Source organism: Sarcophilus harrisii, chromosome 5 (genome assembly GCF_902635505.1).
Source record: "Sarcophilus harrisii chromosome 5, mSarHar1.11, whole genome shotgun sequence".
Taxonomy (NCBI): domain Eukaryota; kingdom Metazoa; phylum Chordata; class Mammalia; order Dasyuromorphia; family Dasyuridae; genus Sarcophilus; species Sarcophilus harrisii.
In genome coordinates, this window is record NC_045430.1 from 152,162,748 (window position 1) to 152,186,832 (window position 24,085).

Here is a 24,085-nt window from a genome sequence, read left to right on the forward strand (position 1 = left end):
CTTATAAATCAAGAACTGTGGAACAAGGGGAAAGGCACATTGGATGAGCTAGATTCCATACCTGTATAACCCTCCTGACAGTTGCAGATTACTTCTAAATTCCAAGAATTCTGATAACAGGAATGGGCAAAATACTGATTACTTGAAGGAACATCAGGACACTGGCAAGGAAGACATGGTTTTCCAGAGAGAGGATTTCCATAGTAACCATCGATGCACCTATTAAGTACATTTTCTTAGAGATAGATCAAAATATATACCTGAAAAGTACATATATAGGCAAACATCCTGCCTTAAGGAAACGTGATTCCCCCAAATGTAATAAATTAGAGAATGACTATTTACTTTGCTAAAAGATTCCTTATTTGACAAATATATTCATTGTGGAGTCCTTTTAAATATTGTGCTTTTCAAGTGTCTCAATTTCAAAATTTTTTTATTATGTGCTACTTTTTAGGAATGTGTCATATAGCATGGCTATGGGCAAGTCAAAAAGTCAGTGAGCTTAGTATTAGAAGACCCAGGCTCAAGTTCCATCAGTCATTACAATAGGCAAATCACTTATCTCTTCTAAGTTTCAGACTTACATCTGTCAAAAGCCCTACCTCAACAATAACTCGAGTGCTACCTACCTGAAAGGGTGGTTGTGGGGAAAGTACTTTGTAAATGGTAAATCTTTATATTAATGTGAGCCATTATCATAAAGAGAGGCACCAAAATATAGTGTATACAAAGATGGGCTTAAAGTCAGGAAAATTGGGGTGTAAAATCTACTTCTGACTCATGATTGTGTGATTCTGGTTAAGTCAACTTAACCTCTGAACATTATAAGCAACTCTTCTAAGACTACAGGTTGCAGAGAAGGCACCAATTTGCATTAGTAGGGGGAATTTCCTCATCTAAGAGATTCTCATAACAATTCATAGGTTAGAGTCTATCTTTATTGTCATAAAGCAAAGTCTTTGATAAGGTCATTTTATCTCTCCTCTTCTCTGTCTCCTTCTCCCTTTCTCTGTCCCTCTCCTTCTCTCTCTTATGTAGCAAAGTCTAGCACAGTTCCTTGCCCATAGTTGGCTGCTCAGTAAATATTTACTGCTTTGAACAGCGAGCTAGTAGACTGCCAAAAACCTCTATAACAGATGTTTTAACCTCCATTCTGCTGTATAAGTAAACATCGACTCAGTAATTTTTCAGAGAAGTGACTCAGTTACTCAAAGGCAAAACCAGAACAGATTCTTTTTCAAGTTTGTTCCAATTTCATACCTTTCACAATGAAGTCCAGCTGTAAATCCTCTGCAGTTGAAGCATGACCCAGTCTCTGGGTCACAAAGTTCTGCAAAACCATTGCAAGGACAAGGACGGCAATTGGGAAATCCAAAATAACCAGGTAAGCACAGATCACAGCGATGACCTCCAATGTCCCTGTGGCAGGAGCACTGCCCTGTTATCTGATCACATATGGTACTCTTGGAGCCTTGAGGATGGCACTCACATGCTAGATAAAGCAAAGAATCAAAGTATAGAGTACAGTTTCACTGCTTTCTTTTTTGGAGAAGAACAATGGGACAAAGGCAGAGTAAAATAATTTTGTAATCAAAATGAGGAACAGTTGTCAGACTTAACAAAGTACTTTATACACAGCTGACAGCTAATACTTTTTTGAAAACAAGAAAAAAAAACCAAATTTCTTATGACTTAAAAGTTCCTCTATGTAATCCAAATTAATACATTTTTCTAGATAATTCATTTTTCTGTTTTGCACTGAAAAATCTTGATGAATTATCTCTCTAGGAAGATTCCAATTTACATACAAAGTTTTCCAGGTTAGATCAGGGTGTGCTTACTTTTTAATTTTTTATTTTTTTTTTTTTGGAGTGAGGGGTGGATAACTGAAAAATCACTGGAATGTCATATATGGAGCTTTGCTTTCTTAGTTTCCCCAGCGTTTATCTCAGTGCTTGACACATGTTTTGTGACTGACTGAGTAAATTTCCACACATGCAAATGAAACCATTTCTCATTTGATAAAATGACATTTGGATAGAATGATTGTTTGACTTAGGTAAGTTTATTGTGTAACAATCATTCTGATAAGGCTTATGAGGGTGCTTCAATCATTACAGACCCCAGGAAGTTGTATTTCTTCCCATCTTGAAAAAAGACAGAGCTATTATTGTGTAATAGGTTTGGGAGGGCAAGGTTTTCTGCTACAGAGGTAGTTTTTACATTTCTCTGGAGAAAGACACAATAAGAGTGAATTGAAGAGAGTAAGAGATAGCAGGAGAAGCAGCAGCAATAGTAGTAGATATAGGATACTTTTGGGAAGACTTCATCTAAGATTTGTGTATTAGCTCAAGCATTTTCCTTTCCCTGGCATAATGGGCTTATTAAGAAGATTCAGCAGGGGGTGAAGGAATTATGCCTATTTGGAAAAATCACTAGAACAATGGTGAATTTACCCCATTCTTTTATTTTCCTTTCTGTTTTCATTTCTGCATGCATATAATTGGTGGCATCATTTATTACTAAGTATTTCTCTGCTATTTTAAATTTTGCTTGCTGATTTTTTTATTTTTTTACACAATAGATTTCTCTACAAAAATAAGAATATATATGATTAAGAGTGTCAAGAGATCTGTGGGTAAATGATTATATCACATTCAACTTGCTAAGAGACCAACCCATCAGCCTGGAAATCAAGAGATTGCTTTGGGGCTCAGAGTATTTTATCACTTTTATTTATAATCTATATTTTTAAAACTTTCCAAGTCAAAAAGAAAGATAGTCATGTAAAACTGGAACTTTTCTTTAGACTAAAACGTTCATAACCTAATCTCATTATTACTAAATAAACGTGTGGCTTTGTATACCCTTCTTTTGCCCCCAACCTTGAAGGTAAGAAAGGAAAAGAGGAATAATAGTAATGACCTCAAGAAATGGTCATATCTTGAACCAGGATAGGAGGGGAGAGATTTGATCAGTGAGAATTAATTCTATTCACTCCCCTCAAGGGAAAGGGGTAAAAAACACAATTCATCCAAATTGTTCTCAGTGACTTTTGTTAGACATGAATTGTATAGAAAGCTCTACCTAAAACTCTGAGGTGCATTGCTCATGTTTTAGTTTGGGTACTTGACCTTTGAGGTCTATTATAAATCTGAGATTTTGTGTGGAAAACAGATAGACAAAATCCTTCCATTTATAATTTGTACCATGGAAAAGAAATCCCAGCCTAATGATCTGTCTAGTTATATGACAGGTAAGAGTAACATGACACCTTCAACACCTTGAGGGATATTGGAAGGTCCATCTATTCAATTTCTTCCCTCCTTTTAGTACTTAAAATTCTTACCATTATGACCACCTAGAAGAATTCAGGATAATTGAATTCAAGACTCTACTGCTTAATTCAACATAAAGAATATTCTAAATATAATAAACTATATTAATAAAATGAGTAATAAAAACTATATGATTGTAAAACATAAAGAAAGAAAAAAGAAAGTTCTACCTAAGTAGAAAATTACCAGCAGAGTATACCAACTAACTCTCTGGCTCATTTATTCATGCTTTTACTGATTTTCTTTTAAGGGGAATTTAATTGAAGTTCTTAGAAGGATTCTGGTGTGAATTATAAATTATACATGATATATAAATCATATATGTTATATATAATATATGAATTACAAATAAACTATGAATTATAATAAGGACTAATATTTCTTCAACTTTTTAAAAAAACTTTTATCAGAGAGTATGTTTTATAATCATTTAATCAACTAATATTGATTGAATGTAGGGAAAACACAAAAATGGAGAAAAAAACCATTCTTGCTGTCATAGAGCATCAAGTCTAGTAGGTCTTATATTCATATAATTTTTCATTCCCCTCCAAACTGCATTTCTTATTTTCTGGATTGTCTTTCCAATACCCTAGCAACCTGTTAACCTTGGAAGCTTACTTTATCTTTGGATTTCACACATTAAAACTACCCTTTGGCCTTTCTCTCTGAATGGCTGCTGATTTTTCCAACAATCTCCTTTTTAAGGATGAGTCCTAAATTAGCAATGTCCTCATTCGTTTTGAGGCTGCACTCCTGACTCTCCCGGAATTTTTGTATAATGCCCTATACATAGGGTATCTTCAGCTCCTCTCCCCACCTCCTATCCTACCCCCCCCAAAGAAATACAATTCTCCTCCACCACCAAGGTGGTAACAATACTTGCAGCCTTTCAGGAAATATTGGACTTCAAGCAATGATCCCACGCCAGTGTTCCAGGGTCACCATTCCATTTACCCACCTCCAACTGGATTTTGGATCTGCTCTCCAACAACTGGAGTAGCCAGTCAGTCAGTCAATATTGCATGTACCAAATACCGTGTTAAGAGCTAGGAATACAAAGAAAGGCAAAGATAGCTCTTGCCTTCAAGGAGCTCACAACCATATGTAGATCTAATAAGCAAAAAAAAAAAAAATGTGCCAAAAAACTATGTGCAGGATAAATAGGCAGTAATTAAGAGAGAGAAAAGGCTTTTCACAGTCTAACCCATAGAGTTTCTGGAGTTTGCTCTAAGTGCAAACATTCCTAGTCACAAGTCTAGTCAAATAAGATTGAGATTTGACCATTGTGACCAGTTTATCTGTGTAATTTAGTTCAATTTTACCTAAATCACCCATCTCACTTAAAAAAAAAAGAAAATTACTAAAACATTCAATTATATTTTGACAATATTTGATTTAAAATGTGTTTGTATGAAACATCTAACTATACTTTGACAGTATTTGATTTAAAATGTGTGTGTGTGTGTGTGTGTGTGTGTGTGTGTGTGTGTGATCTTCACACTGTTCTTTGGTACTTACGGTGACATCCATGATGGCCCAAACCATAGGCTCCTGTGGAACACCGATCACAGCAGCGTCCAGTCACATGGGGTTTACATTGACACTGGCCTCCCACTTTGCTGCAGCTTGACCCTATGGAGCCCTGAGGGTGACACTTACAGGCTATAAGCAAAAAGAAAGGAGACGGAGGCAATGAGCAAAAAAATCGCTTTAGTTCTCCTTTGGGTGATTTTTAATGAGAACTACAAACTCCTAAGCAGGTACAAACTATGAAGAAATTGCTATTTCAGTCTAGTTCCTGGATCTCAAGGAACAGAATAAAATCATATCTACCTTTCATCTAATTATAGCCTTTATTGAAAATATATGTCAGTCATGAAATATTCATTCACTCACAAAGGATGCAAGGAAACCTGGGCTTCTATTTCATCATCATTATTGAAATTCCTGTCTTGGTCTGGTTCTGAAAAATGAAGCTATACAGAGAACCACAATCTAGCACATCAGAGCCTGGAGCCAGGAAGACCTGAGTTCACAAATGACCCTACATATTTTAATAGCTTTGTAACCTTGGAAGACTTGTGTAAGCTTCAGTTTCCTTATCTGTAAAATGGGGATAACAGTATTTACCTCCCAGGGTTGTTGTGAAGATAAAATGAAGTAATATTTATAAATTGTTTTGTTATAGAAATATAACACTAGAAGTGTTATATAAATGCTAACTTTTACTATCATTAGTATCCAGACTAGAGACAGTGGCTGAGGGAATTACAATCTGGGGCTTTAGGTCACTATACTGAACTAGATCTTATTTGTTGTTATTATTCTTTTTTTTCCCCTCAGGCAATTGGGGTTAAGTGACTGGCCCAAGGTCACACAACTAGAAGTGTTAAGTGTCTGAGACCAGATTTGAATTTAAGTCCTACTGACTTCAGGGCTGGTGCTCTCTCCACTGCCTCTGTTGTTGTTATTCTTAATGAGTCTATCTTTTGGCCCTAAAGTAGCATTAAAATCTTTGCCAAATTCAAAATTGATAGAATATTTGGCATTTTTACCTCAGTGGCTATACAACTTGAACTTGTTTTAGATAATAATGGTCATCAATATTTATTTAATGCTTTAAAGCTTGCAAAAGTCCTTTACATGTATTATTTCCTTTGAAACTTATAACCATTCTGAGAGACAGGTACTATATGTATTATTATCTGCATTTTATAGATGAAGAAACTAAATTTAGGGCTCTTAAATGACAGCCGGTAAATGTCATCTTATTACCTATTAGAATCTGGGTCTTTCTGACTTCAGGCTCAGAGGACCATCTCCTATGTCATGTTGCCTCTCCCATTGTGCATTGGACTTTGTGATTTGTTTCATTATTAACACATAAGCCAAAATTAATATGAGATGATAGTACAACCTCTCTGATAATGAGATGTTGGAATATAGCCAATTCATTTGCACTGAAGCAGTATTTGATATAACCAAATACTCAAGTTGACAAGTATGATTAATAGTGCATGGAGATATTAAATAGAATTTAAAAAGCCCTCCATTTGTCAAATGCTTAGTCTGTGCCATACAATATCTTAAGTACTGAGGACAGAAATAAAAATTTGAGCTTGTCTCTGTACCCCAGGAATATGTAATCTAACTGGAGACACAGTTAAAAAACGGTTCCTTTTTATAGCAGACAGAAAAGCCAGGTAACAGGCAAGGGGAAGGAGAAAGGCAGATGGTAAGACTTCAGGGACAATTGAGAGTAATGGCAGAGCAAATAATACTCTACTAGTTAGTCAAAAACATTTATTAAGCACCTACTGTGTTCCTGGCACTTCTAAGTTCTGGGGATACAAAAAAAGAAAAGAAGCAGATCTTGCTCTTAAGGATCTCATAATCTAATGAATACCCTACCAGTCAGTAAAAAAAACATTTATTAAACACCTACTGTGTTCCAGGCGCTGCAAAGTTCTGGAAATAAAAAAAAAAAAGGAAAGAAGCAGATCCTGCTCTTAAGGATCTCATAATCTCATGGGGAAAATGAGATGTAAATAACTATGTAGAAACTAGTACATACAGGATAAAATGGAAATAAATAAAGAGGGAAAGCATTAGCATTAAATAAAATTAAGAAAAGATTTTGGTAGAAATGGGGATTTTAGCTGGGTTGACTGAAGCCAAGGAAGCCATGAGGAGGGAGAGCATTCTAAGTATAGGGGAAAGCAAGTGAAAATTCCTGGGATCTGGAAATGGAATGTCTTATGCAAGGAATAGCAAAGAGGCCAATGTAACTCACATAACATAATAAGAGGGGAGCTGTATTAAGAATGGAAAAGGGGGAGTAAGCTTTGAAGGGCTTCTAATACCAAATGGGGGATGGCAGGTTCAATGGTTAGTGTGGAATGGGGTTCTGGGATATATACACCAAAGGCAGAGATATGGGGGTGAAAATGCTGACAAGTGGGGACTAATCAAAGAAGCAATGAGAATTGGTTAGAGAAGAGAGAGGGTCATAGCTTCTCTCAGTGGTAGCAGCTGGTGCTGGTCTGTCTTCCTGCTGTGGGTAGGGCCATTTAGCCAACTTATGGGAATGCCTATGAACAGAGTGGAAAGTAGGATTATAGGAACAAAGATTTAGATGAAACAGAAATAATGTAGTTAAATCCCTTCGTTTAATAAATGAAGCCGAAAGAATCTATATGGTTGACCTTAGATGACATAAATAATAAGTGACAGAATTGGGATGGAAACCTAAGTCTTCTACCCAAAACCAGTGTTTTTTGTTTTTTCATCAATGTACCAAATATTTGAATGACACAGTGAAACATAACTATTGAACATCTATGAGAGAATGAGTACTCACTAAGGATGGGATAACTGACAAAACAAAATAAAAATTATTATTTTAATTATAATTTGTTGAAATATAAATTTACTGTATTGAATATTCTGATAGAGAATCATAGTTAAAATTTGGAAAGCACAAGAGTGGTCATGAATCCAAAGAATAGAAAGAATTAGTTGGGGGTAGGTGGGAAATATCCATTTATTAATGTATAAAAAGTGCTTTGTATTTTAAAAGTGCTTAATAAATGCTTACTAAATTAGTATAGTTTTATTTGATTGATTATTATATGGAACAACAAAAGAAAACTTTTGGTTATCAGAAGAAATTATCCTTGTTCTTGATTTCTTTAAGGGATATTTGAAATCACAAAGTTTGAAAGGACCTTAGAAATTATCTAGTCTCATCTGTCCATTACCTTTGCAGTTTCTCCAGCAGTTCATACCTAGCCTTTAAGATTTCTAAGGAAGGAAGATCCCAGAACCTTTAAAAAACCAATTGTGAGTAGAGAAGATAAGAAAGAGCTAAGAGAATTCCTTTGTTTACAGGGGCATAACTCAGGGACTCATCAATCATTCTAGCTTTTCTAATCAGGAAAAGAACCTGTCTAATTAGCTTATATTAATTCTTTTTGGCTTCTTTCCCCCCACTTATGTCAAAAGAATCTATATAAAGGTATTCAGAAAGATTACATTGTACTGGAAAGAATGCCTATTTGGAAGTTAGGAGATGTAGTTTATAGTCTTGGCTCTATCATAAACTATGATCTTGTAAAAGTCCCTTAACTTAGCTGGGTTTTATTTTTCTTTTTTTAAAATGTGGGAATGGATTAGATGATCTTCAAGGTTCCTTTTTGTATTTATTCTAATTCTATGAAAATACACCCATGAGTGCAGGATTGAATATTGTTACCAATTAAGAATGTAAGACAAATTTATATATACTTGAAATATTTTATGATGAGACTGGGATGTTGGGAGGTACAAATTGCTTATACACTGTGATGAGATGCTTCTTCTAAAGTTACTGAAGAAACAGCTGAGGTAGGGAGTGAATTACTAATTCTTTATATCTTCTTGGGTACTTATGAGAACTGGATGGTAGGAAGAGCATTGGTTTTTGAATAATTTGAGTGTATGCAGAAGTTTGTCATAGAGCTAAGGAAATAAGGTGGTAGAGTACTTGGAGAAGAAATAGAGTAAATGTTGGAGAAATTTGGGGAAAGCTGGGAGGAGCAATGGAAGAAGGTGATGGTATTTTGGTTGTTTGTTCAAAGATCTCCTCTTCTTGTGGTCATTATTGGATATAGGGGTATCTGTCTTAGTCCAGGCTTCTCCTTACTTGACTATGAGCATCAATATTCCCTGTACTAATATAGGCAACTAGTGATGATAGTGCTATGAAATAACTTCTGCAACACTTCATGTCTGCATGATATCAGATAAGCTCGTTCCTTTTTTCATCTTTAAAGCAGCTGAAGATCTGCAATTTGCTTAGTGTAATAAACAATGGTACATCTCATGCACAAACTCTTCTTGGGACAAATAGATAGTATTTATATTTTCTTTTGAAGGACATTTGGAGCTGTTGTTACAGAAATTCTTTCTGTTCTCTCTTTCTAAAAAGCACATCAAGATGACAATATCTAAGTACAATTTTTTAAACATGCACTTACCAACTGCTCCATTGTGTATCCTAGCAGATATGCTAACTACAAGTCTTTCACACCAGTCAGGCAAAATTTGATGATGAGGTTTCGAAGCAATTTCTATACAGTTGTTTACTTGGTGCTCATCTAAATGTTTACTGCAGAAATTCTCTACTGAATCAATTTGAGGAATAAGGCCAAGCTTTTGATATAAAAAAAAATCATAAATATGTAATTAAAAACAGCCAATAATCTTATACGACAATACTTTTTAATACTTTAAACTGATCACTTCTACAATATATGCCAAATATAACACAATTAACCTATAACATATCAAAACTTCAAGGATATATAACTTCATTGATATGGATGTTTCCTGTACCACTTAAGATATCACCTCCATTCCCACTATAGATAATGATCCAGATATCCTTCCTCTCTCTGCCAACTTTGTTTGTCAGTTGGCACATTCTTCTCATTTTATAGATGTACCAAACTGAGGCCCAGGGAGAAGGAATGTGCTTAAAATCATGTTCCAAAAAACCAGGACTGGCACCTAGATCTATGAATCAGAATGTTTTTAGCAGAAGAACCATTTCTTTTTTTAATCAAATATTTTTATTTTCAAAACTTTTGTAAAGATAATTTTTTTATTTCTTTTTTATTTTGCTGAGGCAATTGGGGTTAAGTAACTTGCCTAAGGTCACACAGCTAGGAAGTGTTAAGTGTTTGAAACCAGATTTTAACTCAGGTCCTCCTGACTTCAGGGCTGGTACTCTATCCACTGTGCAACCTAACTGCCCCCTCCAAAGATAATTTTCAACATTCATCCTTGCAAAACCTTGTGTTCCAAATTTTTTCCCTTTCTTTCCCCCCACCTCCTGCCCTAGATGGCAAGTAATCCAAAATATGTTAACTATGAGCAATATATTACCACAATTATCACCTTGCACAAGAAAAATCAGATTAAAAAGGAAAAAAATGAGAAAGAAAACAAAAAACAAGCAAATGACAACAAAAAGTGGAAAATACTATGTTGTAACTCATACTCAGTCCCCATATTTCTCTCTCAGGATGTAGATGACTTTTTCCATCACAAGATCATTGGAATTGGTCTGACTCATCTCATTGTTGAATAGAGCCATGTCCATCAGAACTGATCATTGTATAATCTTGTTGTTATTGTGTACAGTGATCTCTTGGTTCTACTCACATCACTTAGCATCAGTTCATGTAAGTCTCTCCAGGCCTCTCTGAAATCATCCTGCTGGTCATTTCTTACAGAACAATAATATTCCATAACATTCATATACCATAACTTATTCAGCCATTCCTTAACTGATGGGCATCTACTCCATCTACAATTTCTAGCCATTGCAAAAAGTGCTGCTATAAACATTTTTGCACACATATGTCCTTTTACCTTTTTTAGATCTCTTTGGGATACAGGCCCAGTAGAAACACTGCTGCATCAAAGTGTATGCATAGTTTGATAGCACTTTGGGTGTAATTCCAAATTGTTCTCCAGAATGGTTGTATCAGTTCACAACTCCACCAACAATGTATTATTGCTCCAGTTTTCCCCATTCCCCTCCAACATTCATTATTATCTTTTCTGTTATCTTATCCAATTTAAGTGGTACCTCAAAATTGTCTTAATTTGCATTTCTCTATCGATAGTGATTTAAAGTACTTTTTTCAGATGACTAGAAATGGTTTTAATTTGTTCATCTGAAAATTGTCTGTTCATATTCCTTGACCATTTATCAACTGGAGAACGGCTTGAATTCTTATTAAATTTGAGTCAATTCTCTATATATTTAAGACATGAGGTCTTTATAAGAACTCTTGGAGGTAAAGATTTTTTACCCCAGTTTATTGCTTCCTTTTAATCTTGTCTGCATTGGTTTTGTTTGTACAAAAATTTTTAACTTAATATAATCAAAGTTATCCATTTTGCATTCCATAATGTACTTTGGTTCTTCTTTGGTCACAAATTCCTTCCTTCTCCACAGATCTGAGAGGTAGATTCTCCTTTGTTCTTCTAATTTGCTTATAGTATATCACTCTTTACATCTCAATCATGAACCCATATTTCGATCTTATCTTAGTATAAGGTGTTAGGTGTGGGTCAATATCTAGTTTCTGCCATACTAATTTCTAATTTTTGTTAAATAGTGAGTTCTTATCCCAGAAGCTGGAGTCTTTGGGTCTACCAAACACTAGATTACTATATTCATTTTCTATTGTGTTTTGTGAACCCAATCAGTTTGACTGATCAATTATTATATTTTTTGGCCAGTGCCAAATAGTTTTGATGACTGCTGTTTTATAATATAGTTTTAGGTCTGGTACAGCTAGGCTACTTCCATTTGCAATTTATTTTCATTAATTCCCTTGAAATTCTTGACTTCATTTTCCAGATGAATTTTGTTATTATTTTTTTCTATCTCTGTAAAATAATTTTTTGGGAGTTTGATTGGTATGGCACTGAATAAGTAGATTAATTTAGATAGTACTGTCATTTTTATTGTATTGGCTCGGCCTACCCATGAATGCTTGATATTTTTCCATTTGATTAGATCTGACTTTATTTGTATGGAAAGTGTTTTGTAATTTAAGTAGTACTGTCATTTTTTATTATATTGCCTTGCCCTATCCATAAGTACTTGATATTTTTCCAATTGATTAGATCTGACTTTATTTATGTGGAAAGTGTTTTGTAATTGTGTTTATGTAGTTCTTGACTTTGCCTAGGCAGGTAGGCTCCCGAATATTTTATATTATCTACAGTTATTTTAAATGGAATTTCTCTTTGTATTACTTGCTGTTAGACTTTGTTGGTAACATTAAAAATGCTGATATTTATGTGGATTTATTTTGTATTCTGCAACTTTGCTAAAGTTGTGAATTGTTTCTTGTAGTTTTTTAGCTGATTCTCTAGGATTCTCCAAGCTTACCATCATATCATCTATAAAGAGTGATAATTGGGGTTAGAGGAACCATTTCTACTGGAGTTAGAGAATATAGTTTTGAATCTAGCCTTTGACATTTGGAGGCAGCTAGATGGCACAACAGAAGTTAGAAGCTTATCTTCATAAATTCAAATCTGTTCAGATTGTGGGCAAGTCATTTAACCCTATTTGCCTCAGTTTCCTCATCAATAAAATGAACAGGAGAAGAAAATGGCAAATCATTCCAATATCTTTGCCAAGAAAACCCTAAATGAGGTCACAAAGAGTTGGACATAACTGAAAACAACTGAACATTTGACATTTAGTACCTCTGTAAACTTGAACAAATCTTTCAGATGGTTTCATCATCTTTAGACAATATTGAAGTATATGACTTTTGAAATCCCTTCCAGTTCTAATTTCATAGTCTTATGATAGAGGTATGCATCCTGGCTTTGCCATTTACTATCTATGCGATCTTAAACAAATCATTTTACTTGTTTGGGTTTCATAAAAAAATTAATAATTCTATTGGATCAGATTACATGATTTAAAACTGTGATTATGACTCCCAATTTCCTTCACAAATTTCCACAAAGAAACCAAATTTAGCCTAGGAAAATCAGGAAAGTATTTCTGGTATTTTTTACCCTAAACTTTGCTTTAATTTAATTTAATTGTGCTCAAGTATTATACCACATACTATTTTGTGAATGAAAACCAATTATAATTAGGATATATTCATAGTCTAAAGTATTAAAATAGTTGGGATTAAAATAACTAAATTCTTTTGATTGGAGTATGAAATGGACCTGGCCTAATGACGCATTCTAAAGTAGTAAGTATAATAAAAAAAACTCTAGCCCATAATTGCTTTAAATTTATAAAGGATGCAAACATATTCTCTCTAGATAGTTTATAAGTAAAGTTACCAAGGGATTTAGGTTCAAAGGAAGCAACATTCAGGTAGCCACTTACCGAATCAATCAAAATATGTCCATGAGTCTGTGAATTCATAATAAATGGCTGAGAAAAATGAACATCTATAGAATACTGTATGCCTGGTTCTAGACAGACTGGTGTGGCAAATAGTGCTATTCTGTATAAAAAAAAATTTACCTGGATTAGTGATAGACATCCGCACTTACTGTTATATAACATTGTCATTCACTCATTTGTTATTTCCTTATTCATTTGATCAACATTTTTGCAATATCTACTATATGCTAGACAGGGCAAATAGTTAGCACAGGAACTGGTGTGTAGGGTTTGAAATCAAGAAGACTCTTCTATCTTCTTGGGTTTAATTCTATACTCAGACACTTTCTAATTGTGTGACCTTGGACAAGTCACTTAATCCTGTGTGCCTCAGTTTTCTCATCTGTAAAATGAGTTGGAAAAGGAAATGGCAAACTCCTCCAATATCTTTGCCAAGAAAGCCCAAATGAAGCCATTAAGAGTCAGGTATGACTGAAAAATAATTAAATAACAATAACAATGAAATTGTAAGTCTATAAAGCTGGTACATGGACTTTACTATGAATCCCCCCCAAAATATTTTAAATTAAAACATATATCTAACAATCTCTACAGCAGATATTCAATGTATTTTCCATTGATGTAATTTCTCTACTTGTTAAAGGCAGAAGGGATAGTTCAAAGAAATTTCTGAAAATAGCTTTTAGATAATCCTAAGTGTTTTCCTAGCTGAAGGAGTCAGTTATGGTGTCTAGGACTGATGCCAGATCTATTTTAGTGCACCTGGATTATAATGGATTATAAAACCACCAACTTCTGTTTTTTCATGACTAATATCTCTGAATGTGCTACATGCTAATATGCTAGAAACTGTTTCAATATATTAGCACATTCAATATGTTGATATTGCATAATCAGTCATAAACAGAAGCTTAACTAAAAAAATTTGGACCTACCTAAGTCAACTAAGGGAGGAAGGAATACTATCAGGTTTTTGTGGGGAGGACAACATGCATGGTAAGAGAGGCACAGACTGGGAGCTTACCTGGGTGCAATCACTGGTAGAAAAAAATTGGGATCTGGCAGCTTCTTTTTTATTATATTCAGATATTTCTACATTATAGATGATCTAAAAGGGCTATCAGTACCCCTTATATTTTAACACCATGGGACAAAGCTCCAATTGGCCTACCTTAGTTATGGCCCTGCATATGGCTATAGAGAATTAAAACAAGTTGGAATATCAACTTGGATATGTGGAATGATCCATGGAATGATATTCCATTCTTAGGGGAACAGGATAGGACAACTGTTTTGATCTAGAGTTCTGTTTGTCAGGATGGCTTATGTTTATGCTCTGTTAAAAGTCCTCAATGGAATCCAATTACTGATCTCAATTTCTCACCTTAATCTTTTTTGGAGTTGAAAAGAATACAAAAACTAATTGAATATGTCTTTTTTCATCCTAGTCATATTTAATTTCTCACATTTCAAAGCAACTCCTATTTACAAATTTTTAGCATGCCAATAATGTCCAAATATATAACTCTGGAATATAGGCTGATAGTCCTACCTCCCAGAAGCTGGTAAGGTCAGAGTCTGAGGCTCTTGTAGGTGTGCTTTATGTCTGCAATATTCACTTCTTGAAGGTCCAGAAGGGAGAATCTCCATGCGGGCTGTCCAGTCAGCTGAAGACTAAATATTCAATAAACAAAAAGTTATATTGAGGAGGGGGGAGAATTCTATCAAGTATATGACATAAATAGACATGACATATGACATTCATGACATTGAATAAAGGCATGGAACTGAATTTATAATCAATGGCTCACTTGAATTGTGAAGTAGAGAGAAGACACATTTTTACTGGCTGTAGCTGTGCTCCAGACCTAGAAAAACTTGACACTGACAACTAGTTTAACCTTAATTATCACCCCTCAAGACAAAAACAATTCTTGATAACACCCTCTGGATTCAAGAACAGTCTAGTAATTTGGAAGACTCTTTGGGATTATTAAATGATATTGCACAAACATAGGCTAATTGCCCATATTCTGGAAGCTGTTCAAATTGAGGCTGCTTACAAAGCTGTTAAAGATGTGTCTAGTCTATGGACAAATACATAATTTATCATCTTGGGAAGGCTTTTGTGTGCATTTGCCAACTCAAAATTCATTAAGGTTCTTTGGTTGATTTAAGATAGTGTGGGAAGATTAGCATGCTCATCATTTCAAGATAACCAGAACTCTAAATTCCAGCTGCAAGAGTGAAGGTGGTTGTGAGTAGAGCTGTAAATTAGTATGGTACTAACTGTTCTGTACTATAGTTACCCTTAGCCAGCCCTCCTTTAACCCTTCCCATTGTCCCTGTGTACTATAACTTATATGAGAACTGCTTTCTTTTCATTACTATTATTTATTTATTTGTAAACATTCTTTTCTTTTTTAATTTTAAGTTCCAAAATCTCTCCCTTCCTCCTACTTCCTCCCCCACCCACTGACATGGCAAATAATATGACTTCAATTATACATGTGAAATCATGAAAACATTTCCATATTAGCCACATTTCAAAGAAAAAAAGAGAGGAGAATAAAGTTAAGAAAATTAGACTTCAATTTGCCCTCAGAGTTAATCTAAATAGGAGGCAGCATTTTTTCATCATAAGTCTTTTGAAAGAGACTTGGATTGTATTGATAAGAGGTGTCAAGTCTTTTACAGTTTCATGGAATTATAAATAACTTTGATTTCTTCTTCTGAGAATTACCTTTTCATATCCTTTAACTACTTCTTTAGGGAAATGGCTCTTTTTTTTTTTTATAAATATGACTCAATTTTATATTCACCATATACTTGAAAAATGAGGTCTTCCAGAGAAATTTGCTGTAAATTTTTTTTATATTATTTCATTTTCCATGGTAACTTTTTAGAATAATGTAGTTTCTCTGATTATCTCTTTAATTAGGTATATTTTTGCTTTTGCTTTGTTTAAGATAATTATTGCTATTCCTGCTGTTTTTTTTTTAAATTTCACTTGAACCTTAACAGATTTCATTCCAGCCATTTATTTTAACTCTCTGTGTTTTTCTTTTTCAAAGGTGTCTTGGAAAAAACCAAACATATTGTTGGATTCTGGATTCTAATCCATTCTGCTATCTGCTTCTGTTTTGTAAGTGATTCCCATTCACAGTTATGACTACTGTGTATTTCCCTCCATCCCATTATTTTCCTTTTCTTTCCAAGCCAAGCAAAGGGCATTTATTTGAATATTTCTTTGGGTAAGAGGTGATGCACTCTATAGGTCTTCTTAAAAGAAAGGGACACCCAAGGAGAATAAGGGACACCCAAGGATTTACAGGAGAATTGGGACTAGAGAATGACAAAATAATTGGGGCTGAGGCAGCAGTTAAGTTTCTATCATTCCCCCCTCAAAGAACTGGGACTTAAATTCATTTATGCCAGGAATAAAGGTCTTATATGAAACTTCTAAAAGCTGATAAGGGGCAGAGAGCTTGCTCTGCCTAAAAGTCCAGTAATGACAGGGTGAAGATCATCTCATAATCAGAAGTTTCTTCCTTTCTTCATTCTGTCCTTTCTCAAAAGTCCATTTTGCTTCTAATTATTGTCACCCTTGATCCCCTTTCTCCTTTATCATCTCTCCCCCTTTCCCTTATTCCTTTTTCCTCCTTTCTCCTATTGGATAAGTTACATTTCTATCCATAACTGAGTACACATATATATTCTTAGCTCTTTGAATGAATTTTGGTGAGAGTAAAATTCAAGCATTGCCTGCTAAGCCTCCATTTCTTCCTCCACTGTAAAAGCTTTTTCTTGTCTAAAAGGTGAAAAGAAAGTCACCATTTTATCTCTCCCTTTCTCCTCCCACTGCATCCCTTTTCCTCACCCCTCATTTTTTTTGGAATGACTGCCAACTATTTTTAACTATTCTAATAATCATAAAATTCTTAGAATTTATAGTTATCATTTTTCCATATAGGAATGTATTTAGTATGTTGTTTCTTTCCAATTAAACATAAAAATAATTTTAACATTCATTTTTAGATCTTTAAGTTTGAAATTCTTTCCCTTCCTCCTTCTCTACCCACCTCATTGAGTAGCATATAAAATATATTTTCATATTAGTCATGATAAAAGGAAAAAGAAAAAAAACTCAAGAAAAATAAAGAAAGTTTTCAAAGAGTATTTCAATTTGTATTGAGACACCATCAGTTGTCTGGGAATAGATAGGATTTTCATTTCATCCAGATTGTTTCTGGATCATTATATTGTTGAGAATAGCTAAGTCATTTACAGCTTACATCCTACAATTTTGCTGTTCCTTTGTACACAGCACATTTCACTTTGCATCAATTCATGTAAGTCTTGCCAGATTTTTCTGATAGCATCCTGATAGTCATTTCTTAAGGAACAATGGTATTCCATCATAATCATAATAAAGCACAATTTGTTCAATCCTTTCCCAAATGATATCGTCATACAATTTCCAATACACTGCCACCAGAAAAGAGCTGCTATAAATATTTTCCTACATATAAGTCCTTTTTCCTTTTTTTGTTAAATCTCTTTTGGGTTGCTAGACTAGTAGCGACACTGTTAAGTCAAGTATACATAATTTTATAGTCCTTTGGGCATAGTACCAAACTATTCTACAGAATGGTTGATTCAGTTCACAATTCCACCAACAGTGCATTGATGTCTCATTTTTTCCACATCCTCTCCAACATTTGATATTTTCCTTTTCTGTTATATTAGCAAATCTAACAGGTGTGAGGTAGCACCTCAGAATTGTTTCAATTTGCATTTCTCCAATCAAAAATGACTTAGAGCACCTTATCATATAGCTATAGATGGCTTTGGTTACCTTATCTGAGAATTGTTTGTATCTCTTGATCATTTGTTAATTGGGGAATGGCTTCTATTTTTATGAATTTGACTCAATTTTCTATATATCTGAGAAATGAAGCCTTTATCAGAAAAACTTGCTTCAAAAATTTTTCCCCATCCCCAGTGACAGCAAAGAGACCCTTGCATTTTCCTTTTGGCCAATTTTCAACCCTCTCACTTGGTGAGCTGATATGTCTGGGAGTAGCAGTTGCTGCTGCTGCTGCTGATTCAGTAACCCCTAAGACCTGCTCTTGGTTTTCTGGGGCCTGGTCTCTGCTGGAGTGGTCCCTGAACTGTGTTTCTCTGTAACCCAGATGTAAAAGTCATTTTGACCTTCTTGGTTGTCTTTGGCTGGAAAATTATTTCACCCTGTTCTCCTGCTCATCTAAACTTTTAAGAACTATTTAATGGCATTATTTTAAAGTGTTTGGAGGAGTTTGGGAGAAAGATCAAGTAAGTCACTATTTCTATCTCCGCTTATGGTCACTCTTTCATGTTTACCTTTTTATATTCCTCTGGAGTCTTCTGTTTCAATATCAGATTTTTCTATTTGGCTCTGTTTTTCATCAGGAATGCTTGAAAGTGCTCTATTTCATTAAATATCTATTTTCTCCCTGGAGAATTAGAGTCAATTTTTTTTTCTGGGTACATAGATCTTAGTTGTGGTTCTAGCTCCTTTGCATGGAGGAATATTATATTCGAAGACCTCTATTCCTTTTTCATGCAAGCCACTAAATATTATGTGATTCTGACTGTGGCTCTGAAGTATTTATTCTTTGACCTGGGAGTTCTGGGATTTGGCTACAGTATTCATAGGAGTTTTCATCTGAGAATATTTTTCAGGAAGTTATTGGTGAATTCTTTCAATTTTGATTTTACCCTCTGGATCTAAGATATCAGAACAATTTCCTTGATAATTTCTTGAAATATGATGTCTAGACTCTTTCTTTGATCATTGCATTCAGGTAGTCCAATAATTTTTAATTTATCTCTCCTGGATGTTTTCTAAGGCAGTTGTTTTCCTGATGAGATTTTTCACCTTTTCTGAAATTTCTTTCATTCTTTTGACTTAAAAAATTGTTTCTTGATGTCTCATGGAGTCATTTGTCCAATTCTAATTATTAAGAATTTCTTTTCTTCAGTGTAATTTTGTACCTTATTTCCTATTTGGCAATTCTCTTTTTAAGAGTTTTTTTTTTAAAGTGCATTTTTATACTTCTTTTACCACATTATGCTAATTTTTTTTGAATCTTCTTTTACCAAGCTTACATACTATTTTCATAATTTTCTTGCATCAATTTCATTTCTTTTCCTAATTTTCCCACTACTACTCTAAATTTTTAAGAAATTTTACAGTTTCAGTCCAAGCATCAGTTTTGAGGGTTTTTTGTTTTGTTTTGCTTTTTTTTGTTTTGTAGCTGTCTTCACATTATTGCCTTCTTCTGAGCTTATGTTTTAGAATAACTTTTTATGTCACATTCTTTTTGTTGTTGTTTGTTCATTTTCTAGTATATTTCTTGACTTTGAATTTTTTCCCTTGGGGGAGGACAGGAAGGGAACAAACTGCCCCAAGTCCTAGGCTTTTTTGTGCTACTATTTTCAGAGCTAGTTCTGGGAATCTACATATTTTTGGTTCTTTTAAGGTAGTGTGATCCTGGAGAAGGCGTTGTCACTGTTTTCTGGGTCTGTGTTCTGGTCTTTAACAAGGAAGAGAATTGATCCCTTGCAGCTCTAGTTCTCTTCTTTACGGAAAACTATTACCAGAGCTCTTGCTTTCTTTGTACTGACCACCAATGTTCCTATCTGCCTTGGAACTTTGACACAAAATGTCTCTAAAATTGGAGCTCCCAAAGCTGCTGCTGCTGTGGTCATTGTTGCTCTAGACAAACCTCTACCAGACCTCCACCCTATATGGGCTGGAAAAATATCTCACCCTACTTCTTGTTGATTCTGATGCTCCAACATTTGATTTGAGGTGTTATTTTAAAGTTATTCAGATGACTATTTGAAAAAAATTGTTGGGAAAATTGGAAAATAGTATGGCAGAAACTAGGCAGTGACCAACATTAGTCATAAAGGGTAATAATATAAGCAAATTTGGAGAGCAAGAAGTAGTTTGCCTGTCAGATCTGTGGAGAAGGAAGGAATTTATGGCCAAGCAAGAACTAGTAAACATTACAAAATATAAAATGGATAATTTTGATGATATTAAATTCAAAAGTTTTTGCACAAACAAAACCAACACAGTCAAGATTAAAAGAGAAGCAGAAAGCTGAGGTTTTTTTTTTACATCCAATTTTTCTGATAATGTCTTCTTTCTAAAATATGTAGAGAACTGACTCAAATTTGTAAGAATACAAGTCATTCCCTAACTGATGAATGGTCAAAGGATATGAATAGACAATTTTCAGATGAAGAAATTAAAGCCATTTCTAGTCATATGAAAAAATATTCTCAACTATTATTGATTAAAGAAATACAAATTAAAACAACTCTGAGGTATCACTTTATACCTCTCAGACCAGGTAAGATGACAGGAAAAGATAATGATGAATGTTGGAGGGGATGTGGAAAAACGGGGACACTAATACATTGTTGGTAGAATTGTAAAATGATCCAACCATTCAGGAGAGCAATTTGGAACTATGCCTAAAGGACTATAAAATGGTGCATATCCTTTCATCTAGCAATTTCACTTTTGGGTCAGTATCCCAAAAAGATCACAAAAGAGGGAAAAGGACCCACATATACAAAAATGTTTGTAGTAACCCTTTTTGTAGTGATAAGGAAGTGGAAATTGAGTGGAAGTCCATCAATCTGGGAATAGTTGAATAAGTTATGCTATAGGAATATAATGGAATATAAAGGAATATAATTCAATAAGAAATGTTGAGTAACAACAAGATTATATAATGAACAATTGTAATGGATTTGGTTCTTTCCCACAATCTGATGATTCAAGAAATTCCATTAGCCTTGGGATGGAAAATGCCATTTGTATCCAGAGAGAGAACTATGGAGACTAAATATGGATTGAAACATAATATTTTCATTTTTGTATTTGTTTTTTTCTCTTTTGTTCTGATTTTTCTTGATTAACACGAGAGATATGAAAATATGTTTGAAATGATTGCACAGATTACTTGCTGTTTTGGAGAAGGAGGAAATAAGGGAGGGAAGGAGAAAATTTGGAACACAAAGTTTTACCAAAATGAATGTTGAAAACTATATTGACATATATTTAGAAAAATAAAATACTATTGAAAATTTTAAAAAGATAGAATTGTTTGGAGGAAAATGTTGGGAGCTGTCTCTAATTTGCCATCTTGACTCCACTCTCTCCAGGTCTGCTTTTCTCTCATTTTAGTGTATATGGATACAGATTCTTTAGATAACAGGCATCAGGTTTCTGTTCATAAGTACCTGCATATTTGGTCAGATTTATTTCTTTGTTTCTATTCCTACTACTACTTTCCTTGCTTAACTGAATTTGGGCTAAGTACAAAGATACTTAGTTGTGACTCTGATCACATGATTCAACAATGGAATCCTGTAGAATAGAAGTTTCAAACACTATTGTATATAGCCCAAATCATCATAAATGTTAATTGGGAAACATTTAACAAAATAAATAAAAATACAATAAACTCTAATGTTTTCAGTCCTATTTAACTCCTTGAGACCCTATTTGGAATTTTCTTGGCAAAGATCCTGATATGGCTTACCATTTTCTTATCCTGTTCATTTTACAGATGAGGGACTTAGGCAAACAGAGTAAAGCAACTTGTCTATAGTCACACAATTGCTATTACATCTTTGAAGCCAGATTTGAATTCACAAAGATCAATCTTTTTGACATCACATCTGGGGCTCTATCCATTGAACCACTTAATTATCCCACAATAAAACATAAATAACATTATAAGATAATGAAAAAGTCAATATCTGCTCACAGGTATCCCTATACCTGTGAGCCACAGTTCAGTGGTCCCTATTTCAATTTGAATTTGACACTATTCTTCTAACTGTTTTCTCTCTCTGACTCATCTTTTCCCTTTACAACAGTAATTCTCTTATAAGACTAAAAGCAATTCCCCAATTGATAAATGGTCAAAGGATATGAACAGCTAGTTTTGTTCAATTATGTGTATTTGCTACAAAGATTTTGCTTTCCTTTCCCTTTCCTTTTCTCAGTGTGGTAAAGAGAGAGGCAAGAAGAAGAGAAAATAAATTTTTAAATGAAGAAAAGGAAAAAAAAACAGAACTAAAGTTCTTAAATTATGAAAAAGCTTATTGAGGGGTATCAGGAAATATGTTGTAAAAAACTGCATTTTCCTAGAGAAATTAAACTATTTCCTTATGCGACCATGAACAAATGACTCCAGAATTCATTTCCTTTCACACTTGATACAGGATACAGAAAAGTTTACCAAAACCCAAGAGATATATCAGTTAAAAAAGGTTGGATACCCTTGTCTTAGATGTTTTGGTAAAGAAAGGAATAACCTTTTTCCTGCCTTTTTTTCCCCCATTCCTTATGAAGGTTAGGCAAAAGTTAAAGTACAATTTCTTCTTGTCTCTTTTCAGTGTATTGAATCAGCATATAAGTTGTGTGTGTGTGTGTGTGTGTGTGTGTGTGTGTGTGTTGACTCATCTAATAATGGAAAGTCAGAGAAAGGCAAGTCTCGTTAATTCTTAAAATGTTCTTATTCAGATATTAAATTACCACTTCATTAGGAATCTTGTGCTTTAAGTATGAAATTTTTATTTTAGTTTTTTCTCTGGAACAAAGTAAGCTTATAGCTTCCTGTTCTGTTTTAATGCTTTTGAATAACCTCTTACCTTTGGAATAATATTCATTTGCCCTACTTTTCATCATTTCAAAAGTATGAATTTGAAAATGCTTAATTAGTGAAGGTTCTCTTATCAGTTTCCCACATAAGAATACATTGATACCTGAGGCTCATAACTAATTGCAACAGCATAGTTTGTAGCATAGGGAATATTGTTGATGGTGAATCTCAAGTTGGTCCCACTGAGAACCTGGGAAAATCCAAGCCCTGTCCACGTAACAGGTTTTCCAAGAATAGGATCTTTGATGACAACATGATCAAAAGTGCTAGTGACCTAGAAAGATCAAAGAATACATACAATTATGCTTATTGTCAATAAAAAGAAGTTAGAAAAAAGTCTTTTCTGGAATAATAAGTTCATAGACTAAGAACTGAAAGGGGTCTTATAGGTCCCCTTATTTTATATATGGTGAAACTGAGTTAACAGAATCTAAAAGACTTCTTGTGATTGGAATTTGAACCTTGATCTTTCTGATTCCATATCCAGCATGCTTTCTATTATGACAGATTGTTTTTGCCCAAGATACAATCTAAGCTAAAGTTCTTGGGAAACTATTAAACCTTGGAAATAGTTTGTGACAATATGAATGGGCTGAACTTGGACATATATTACTATATGGAATGAGCAGTTTAAAAACATTCCCATTGAGAGCTTTAACTTAAACATTCTACCCCAAAATGAATCTAGCAGATTTCATAATGATGGATTAAATTCCAGATGTTTACAGGGATTCAGGCCAAAAGAGCAAAAGAGAAAGAACTAGAGAGCATATTCCCACGATCATATGTAATTTCTTTCCTTATTTTACATCCTATATATGACATTATGGAAATTCATTTTGAAACTGACTTATGGACTAACAGTCTTTGGGGCTTTGAGACTGTGATACATTCTTGTGGTGGTCTTAACAAGAAAGCATAATTAGGTTATGGAAAATATGGACTGTACAGACCAGCTACAATGACATGTTCTTCCATATTGGAATTGGGTAACAGATATCTTCGAAGAAACCAACTTGTTGCTCTTCCTTTCCAACTAGTTACAAAAAGAGCCATTCCTT

General features: G+C 34.1%; 1 protein-coding gene across 3 annotated transcripts in view; it reads right to left on the reverse strand.

The window, feature by feature from the left end:
* Positions 1-24,085, reverse strand: part of LAMB4 (laminin subunit beta 4) — a 138,224-nt gene that overhangs the window by 60,322 nt on the left and 53,817 nt on the right. For all 3 annotated transcript variants that reach the window (XM_023504778.2, XM_031938766.1, XM_031938767.1), the window contains 7 exons: positions 23,128-23,298; positions 14,843-14,964; positions 13,270-13,390; positions 9,362-9,536; positions 4,863-5,006; positions 1,264-1,495; positions 62-219 (listed from right to left, as the gene is read on the reverse strand). In XM_023504778.2, the coding sequence (XP_023360546.1) occupies positions 62-219; positions 1,264-1,495; positions 4,863-5,006; positions 9,362-9,536; positions 13,270-13,390; positions 14,843-14,964; positions 23,128-23,298 (1,123 nt within the window). The remainder of the gene's footprint in view (positions 1-61; positions 220-1,263; positions 1,496-4,862; positions 5,007-9,361; positions 9,537-13,269; positions 13,391-14,842; positions 14,965-23,127; positions 23,299-24,085) is intronic.